General features: G+C 31.2%; 1 protein-coding gene across 6 annotated transcripts in view; it reads right to left on the bottom strand.

Moving 5' to 3' along the window:
- Positions 1-2,055: 2,055 nt before the first annotated feature.
- Positions 2,056-8,814, bottom strand: part of LOC150098783 (lysM and putative peptidoglycan-binding domain-containing protein 2-like) — a 98,266-nt gene continuing 91,507 nt past the window's right edge. For 3 of the 6 annotated variants that reach the window (XM_090404698.1, XM_090404699.1, XM_090404697.1), the window contains exon 4: positions 2,056-7,038. In XM_090404698.1, the coding sequence (XP_090260824.1) occupies positions 6,831-7,038 (208 nt within the window). In that variant the 3' untranslated portion in view covers positions 2,056-6,830. The remainder of the gene's footprint in view (positions 7,039-8,814) is intronic. The other 3 variants (XM_090404701.1, XM_090404700.1, XR_016549459.1) reach the window with 3 other exon arrangements.

The raw sequence follows: 8,814 nt of genomic DNA, 5'->3' as shown, positions 1-8,814 counted from the left end.
GATATAAGAAATGGCTTGAAGGGAGATATTCAATTGTTTGCTGATGATGCAAAGTTGGGTAGTGCAATAAAAAATCAAGCTGATGTTGAGAGTTTGCAGCATGATTTAAATAAGCTGGCAAAAGGTAATGGATGTCATTTCAAAAATTTTAAAGTTATGCATTTTGAGATTAAAAGATTACCAGCTGTGTACTACATTGATGAATGGTGCTCCAAGAGATTGATGAGGTTAAGGACTTGGGGGTGTTGGTGGATAGGGAGATGAAGTTCAGAGGACACATTGCTAAGGTGTCCAAGATTGCACATAGGATTACTTGGTTATCGAAGAACACACTAACATCCAGAGATAAAGAGATTATTATTCCCCTTTATAAGGTGTTGATACTTCCACATTTGGATTATTGTGCTCAAGTCTGGTTACCTGCATTCCTTGGAGATGAGGAGGTTGTGGAGAGGGTTCAAAGGAGAGTGACTAAGTTGGTGAGTGATGTAAAAAATGCTCCCTACATTGATAGATTGAGAGTTTGTAGATTGCAGAGGTTGGTTGGTTGATAGGCGGAGAAGAGGGGATATGATAGAAACATTTAAATTACTAAAAGGTTTTTATGAGATTGATGCAGGGGAAATGTTTCAGCTGTGTGATAGTGATGGAAGAACAAGAGGTCATCCCTGGAAATTAAAGAAGAGTGTGGTTAACAAGGTTTTTTGCCTGGAAGGTGGTGAATGAGTGGAATTCATTGCCTGACTTAGTTGTGAGCTCTTCGTCTGTAAATGAATTCAAGAAGAGAGATGACAGATATTGTTTTGCTAGTTTGGGTCTCCCGTGATGAGTCTACTGACTCCATGGAGATACCTGTAATAATAATCATCACCTACAATAGTATTTTTTGCCTGTAAATTGTACTGATGGCTGATTAGCCTGTACACAGGATGAAAAACCTGAGTTCCAGGAGAAAAAACTCTGCTAACTCCATATGAGATCAACTACACCTTCAATTGAAAAAAGCCCATATAAAGATTCCTCTCATCATATACCTCTAATTGTACTTATAGAGGCTCTACATAAAGTCCTGTTATCTTGTTTTACCCACTGTTTAACCCTCAGTTTTTCATTTTCTCATCCCCAAAAACCCAGGATAATGAAATCTCTGCATAGTATTCCAGATGTTGTCAGAACAAAGCATTAATAATTCTCTGATGCACTGTTTTTTCTCACCATTTTGTAATGTTGTATGAACTTCCACAACCTGCCCATCATTACAAAGTACTTTGTTTTTGCCAAAAAGGCATTTCCATATTATGATACATGTCTGCAATATCTTCAATCCGAAATGAAAAACCTCACAGCAGCACTGCTGACTGTAAAATCTAAGTCTTCCTAAGTGGATAATGGCATACCCAAATCATTCCTTCAAGTGATTTTTATGTTGCTCCCACCCATGAAACATTTTATGTAAATCTATATATAGTAAATCAGTACCATGGGTGGGATAAAATTTTTTTATTCATTTTTCACCTGGTCCAGAAACCCTGCTCTAGAGACCTAAATAACTTTAGGTCATTTCAGGTTTCAATAAATGGGGTAGTGGTCTCACACCAGGCAATGAAAATTCATCTCTTACCTAAAGACAACCTACAACCTGTTGGCTGGAGAGCAGATACGCTAACCACTTGGTAAACCAGGCCAAGCAACATTAGACAACTGTTTAGTTGTGCAATCTGTACATATCGATACATCTTAAGTGCAAGCTGTATTGTTAGCATAAAACTGAAGTCAATATAAGCAATTCTTGATAGAATGAAGACCATTCCAAATCTGAAGTCCTATTATCCACACAAGATTTCCACTTGCCCCTTTGGTATATTTGTCATATCCTTAGTAACTTCAACTGAATTCTCATCCTCTCTCACCTCATTTTAATTACTTCAATTGTATTACAGTACAATTGCACTGTAACAATTTTGTTATTCATAATCGCACACACACAAAAAAAATAATAAAATAAAAAAATGCACTCAAATGTTTTATGATAAAATAAATACTGAGAACACAGGATTGGAAGACAAAATCCAAATTTATAAATTCTGTAAATGGTAGGAGGAAAATGACATCAATAACTGTGTTTATATTACTGTAACATATTTTAACTTTGAGAAATTAATAGCAATCATCAATCAAGCCAAATATAATGACTGAAACTTGAGTTTCAACAGATAACTGCTTTTTATAATTGTTAAAATGCATATTTTTCTATAGTTGAGTATATTCAAATTCCATAGGTTCTTAATGCTCTCTTCTAAATGAGAAACAGCAATTTATTTAATTGATTTTTGTTTAGATATGGGTGCTATCTACCAAACAATAAAACATCATTTATCACGTTGGTTTTGAGCAAAATTTGTAAATCTTACTTCTGTATATAAGCTCCCACTTTTTTTTTTAATGTCTTTAATCTTTTAGTTTTCATATATATTGATCAGCAGGAATTAGGCTATTTTTGAAAATAACAACTTTTGCCATTTAATGGTTTAAAATCATGCATTCACACTACTTATTCAAAATATTAACAAATCATTGACATTCAAAATAAATAAATATATCCATTGAATTGGTCACCACGGCCTACAATACATTCAGTAAACAATCCAAATGAAGAATCATTTTTAAAAAAGCATGAGATGAAAGGACAAGCTTCTGCATTTATGAGAATCACATGTGAACCTTGAATAGTCAACCTATTTATGCAATCATTGTTTTATAATGTTCACAATATATTGTGCTAATGAAATCATCTGTTACATAAACACCTATCATATAGGTAACATATATATATAGCCAAAACAAAGATCTGTTTAGTGTATTTGTATTCTATTTTTAGTGGTTTTAAAAGTAATTATTTTTATGAATAACTAGTTTTGAGGCTTGGTATCAATCTATCACAGCAAATTTAACTACTAGTAATCAAATTACCTAAATATTTCCACACTCAACAGAACTGATCTCTTATTTTTCTGAGAAATGCTTTTATCAACCAAACTATAAACCTATTTCCCTACTATTGCTTGGCAATTTATTAAATGAATAAGGCTTCAAATTACTTATCCCCTGAAGTATATCACCTATGTTTGGCACAAACATAACTATAATTAATCTTTTCATACATAAAGTCAATGGATACCATGGTACTTTTTTAAAAAATATAAATACATCAGTATTATGTATTAAACTATCTTGATATCCACGTAAGTACTGTATGCTGTAGTCTCTATTTTCCAGATAACTTGAAAACAAAATTATGCTATTAAAAATTTAAATATTCATATTTACAGTATTGTTATACCTGAGTATTCAATTATTTCTTTGAAAAGCCACCTTCAGTAAAAAACAAAGGCTTATCAATCATTCTTACTACAATTACATTTCTCCTATTCATCCTATTATTAATAGCAATTATATACCCTGTTACCTTTATTTTGCAAGAATAAAAGCTTTGCAAAATGTTATTTAATTCAATTTAGATACACATTTTGTGTGCATGTCTGTCTGAAACCAACTTTACTAATAGATTATTCAATATTCATATCACTGATGTATATTAAACAATGTTTAGGAGCAAGTATCTAATAAAGGGGGAAGGGGGATCTTTTTTCATAGATAAGTCAGAAAGAAAACTAACTTTGTAGAATGTCTAGAAATAAAAACCAAATATAAAAAAAGTCACAGTAGCATATAACTGAGAATAACGAAGTATTTTATCTAAACAGATATTTTTAATGGGTAATCATCTGCTTAGCAATAAGCAAACAAAGTCGTCAACTATGAACTTATTAAATATAATTATGACTAGGTGTAATGCCTAGGGGGAAAAAATGAAATTAATAAATGAAACTGGCTTTTGCAATTATAACTGCAAATTTTACTCAATGCATCATCCTTTCAATGTTCACAATTTTAATGAGTAAAACATAACATGAAAATATTTTCAAAAATTGGGAGATAATTTTTTCCCCTTATTCATGCCACCATGAGAAAGCTTTTTTTAGTTATTTTGATATTCTTTACACAAAGGTACTTATTGTGTGATGAAGATGCATATAATAATACTAATATATATATATGTAGAAAGTTTTTTTAACTTGGGTATATTATGTATTCAAGATACCAAGTAATTTTATATAAACTTGGTTTTTAATCCTATTTCCCAAGTGAGCAAACAGTTAAGTCGAGTTTGCGCCTGCACGTAGTGCAAGTCTGGGCAACTCATGGTAGTGTATACCATGTTTATATATATATAAAACAGGTAAATTAGAATTCCTTTAAAATAAATCATACCCAAAATAATTAACAAATGTTCAAACTAACTGCGATGAGACATTAACTTACACCATGCCAATTCATGAAGCCATGAGATACTATAGTGCATCACATATTTCAAACAGTATACTCTAACAAGTTACCTGATATTCCAAATAAATGCATGGCAACTTTTATTGCTGTGGCTTGTAATATCCAACTATATTTTTATTGCTACAGCAGTTTGGTATCAAAGAAAGCTAAGCCCAATCAATTATGTTACACAAATTATTATTATTATTGATTACTACTGGTAAAACAGCAGTGTTTTGAATTTTGATAATGTACACACAGTATTTGAATTGCTTATCAGATAAGGATAAAGATTTGTTAAGAAAATCAGTGCCATCATATTTACCTCAAGAATAACACATGTAAATTAATATGATATAAGTGTGCTAAATCATAACTATCCATTTTATCAATGCAGTAAAGCTAAACAGAAAATTTCTTTATATCAAATGGAACTTTTAATTCTTAAAACACACCTTTCATTTTTAACTTAAATTACTTGATTGTAGCTAACAATCATGTTTCAATAGTTACTCCAATTTAATAATTAAAAGTTCCAAAATATATATTTTTGGTGATTAATCTAACACAAATTTCTCACTTTATTTTTTACACAAAACTCAACCTAGAAAGGCTAATACTGGCCATTTATAAGTTTACTACCAAGATTTTTAAGTAGTTCTGTTACTTCTCTAAATGTGAAACCATAGGTTGAAATTACATCTTTATCCATTCATTTCTGCTAAATAGTATATCACATTTTTTTTTTTTACCTATGATTTTTCTTTCAATCATCAATTTCAAAAATATAAACCAAATCAGGAAAACACAAGAGCACGGAAGCATATAACTATATACTGCATCACTCACACATAATTCTTACAATATTAAAATAGCTAAGAACCAAAACAGACACAATAACAACCTTTCAGAAAGAAGAGAAATATAGCACCTAACAATATGCAATAACAAAGACCAATCACAGAAAGGAATTATCAATTCTAAAAACAAATTCAACAGCAAAAGAACACATTTTTAATTAAACATATTTCAACAGAATCTATTATCTTTAATTTTAAGCAATAAATTTTCATATATTTTTTTTCCTGTTTACATAATATCATATGTAAAGGAACACTATAATGGAGCATCTAGAAACTAATTCATTCTCAGAATGCAAGTACATCAGGCATTTTCTATAAATATAAATCAATAATGATTCATATTATTTTGTGTTTGTTTTGTTACACAGATTGTGTTTGTAACAATGCATAAACAAATCATTAAAAACTATTTTTAAAGCAGTGCTCCAATTCATTATTTGATTACTTAAGATGTCATTTTTTTTATTCATAATAATGGGAAGCAAACATAACAAATCATTTAGATAATGTAAACTTGTAATATAAAAAACTCAATTATTGAAGATGAACTATTAGTTATAACATCTCGTGTTGTTCTATAAATGTTTACTAATAAAAAAAATGACTGTACTTAGGTGTAGCAATGAACAAATTATCACCCTTTTGTGATAATTCTGTTCATAAGGAGCACTTTAAAAAAACAACTTATTTATCAAAATTACCATTCTAGAGCATAAACTAAGATACCTGAGAATAATATTTAAAGTTTACCAATAGCATATCTGCAACTTATAATTATTACACATAATAAAAGCATGTTTTCCATGAAATAAAACCTTACTTATACATTCTATAAAAAAATTATAATTACCATATATAAAATGATCTAATCAGTATAATGTAATCAGCAAATACACAAGTTCTATTATAAAATAACAAAATTCCATTACTGCTTGATGTTTTTCAGTTTTTTTTTTTTTTTTTTAACAGGCATATTAACAAAACTATGTGTAAGCATTTCAGAATGATTCCAAATGAATAGTATACATCTGATGTCAGTATCTAATGTTCAGCACCTCTGAATAATTACAATATCATATAACACTATAATTCTCATCCATAATGAGAATCTTTGTAATGATTAAAATATTTTTATGGGATTCATCTTTTCACAATTTTTGAACTAACAAATAAAATAAACCTTAGCTTCATTTATCAACAATTAACACACCACAGATATGATATGTTTTATCTATAAAGTTGAACATTTGAATATACTATCAAAGTGCCCATATATTAATTTCTGAAATTAAAAAAAAAGCAAAGAACAAACTCACTTGCTTTGATAGTAATCTTTATCCAAAATTGGCAATTCAATTTTTTTTTATTACTACAGGTGGTCACTTCAAACAGTACACAACTTTCTGATCTTCATGATAAGCCTCCATGTGCATTCATAGTGTCCTATTTGATTCAAACTGAATCATTTAAAAACTTGACTGCTTAATCACCATTTAAAGGCAATTACAGAAGTCTTACATAAATAGTCACACTACAAAAAAATTGTGTAGCCTGTGAGTTTATCATTTCTACAGAAATATATTAAAGTTCAAAGATTTCATCCTGTTCCCTTTCAAGCTTTCTGAGTGATGAGCGCACTCTTCTTCCTTGTGTCATAATAACTGGATGAGGTGGCACAGACAAATCAACAGTCAAGTCATTCAAGGATGCAGAACTACTGATGCTATTCCTTTGATATCCGTATGGGTCTATTAAACTCCTTCTGGTTTGCAATTCATCTTCGGAATGGCTATAAATATATTTAAATATACACTTTAAAGAGTTTTAAAGTACATACAATAAGCAGAAACATTAATGTCTCTTAAAGTTTCAAATTAAAATCCATTAGTATAAATAAGTAAAAAAAGGTTAATGCAACACAATAGTAAAACCATTAGAGTAAAGGAATCAATCAATTACATGATACTATTTTTATAAGGAAATTACAACACAGAATATATATTAATTAGAATAATTTAATTAACACATTTCAGCAAAATCGTATTGCCATCAGGAAACAACAAACTGATATGCACATGCAGGCACTATGCTGGGTTAGGACTTTGGCCACAAAGGTGTGGGCCAAATGGGTAGGATTGGACTGATTATGTTTTGAGGATGAGTATTTCCTAAATTTGAGGTAGTTTCATGCACGCAAATTTGCTGAGGTTTGTTTGCATAGTTTCTTAATACTGTAACAGATTCCAGAAAAAATCTCTTGTATTTGCTATGGTGGAATAAGGTGGCTCATTAACTTACCTTCACAGTTACAGATAAGGCCCAGGAAAGGAAGATCCTATGAACACTCTGTCATTTCCAATGACTACCTTACCTTCGGATGAAAATCTTCAAATCTAGATGGGATACGAGCATAGGTCTTTCCAAATGAAATACCATATCACACTCTCAGAGATTTGGTACTTGTTTTCGAGAACCAAACATCTAAAGAATGAGTCGTTAAATGGGAATAAAACATTGTTCAATTCAGCAAAGGAAATATGTCACAAAGTTATATGCAAATATTGAAAATAAGGACTATAGTATATTCAACAGAATATGAATACAGCAGTCACTTTTGTTTTTGTTGTATACCACTACTTTTACAACATCAAATCAATTTCAACAGTGTGAACAAATTTATTAAACTTCTTATCTAAATAATTTCATTTATACCTAAGTAAAGCTTTTTAAGTGGCCAAAGAGGAAAGAAATTATCAACAAACCTCCATAGACTCATCATGGGAAGTCACATACACACACTGCATCATACTGTGACTTAAGGTAGTGAAGGTAATACAGAGGATTGCTGCAATAATGAGAAGGACACTGACCTGCAGAGATAAAACAGTTATCATTCCATTGTATAAGACCCTGATCAGACCACACTTGGACAGATTTGGTCCCCAGGATTTAAAGGGGATAAATTAACTGTGGAAAGGGTACAAAGGCAGATAACAAAGATGGTTTCAGGACTGTACAATGATAGTTATGAGGATCGGCTGAGGGAATGCGGACTGCAGAGTTTGGTGGATAGAAGAAGGAGATGTGATATGATTGAGACTTTTAAACTGTTGAGAGGTGGTTACAGGGTTGACACTGGGGAGTTCTTTTGCTTGGTTGAACAGCGGGAAGGAGTGATGACAAGAGGCCATCCCTGGAAGTTACAAAAGGAAACTGTGAGCAAGAGAGTGAGGAGTGGTTTCTTTGCATGGAGGGTGGTTGAACTATGGAATGCATTGCCTGATGGAGTGATGAGAGCAAGAACGGTCAATGAGTTCAAGGAGTGGTATGACAGACTTTGTGTTTCTTGGGTGGGGGGAGACCTCCCCTCGATGAGTCTTGATAGACTTTGTGTTTCTTAGGAAGGACCCCCCACGATGAGTCTTTTGACTCCATGGAGGCCTGAATAATAATAATAATAATTAAATGCATTCACTAAAATTTTAAACTTAAAAAAATGTTACATTTTAAAATTCAACAAAAACTTCCAATAAATGCATTCACTATTTCTGCACTTACATTCTGA

This window comes from Typopeltis vanoorti, chromosome 15 (assembly GCF_054136105.1).
Source record: "Typopeltis vanoorti isolate ZY-2024b chromosome 15, IOZ_Tvanoo_1.0, whole genome shotgun sequence".
Classification (NCBI taxonomy): domain Eukaryota; kingdom Metazoa; phylum Arthropoda; class Arachnida; order Uropygi; family Thelyphonidae; genus Typopeltis; species Typopeltis vanoorti.
The sequence above is the reverse complement of the archived record's forward strand: the minus strand, read 5'-3'. Positions and strand labels throughout refer to the sequence as shown.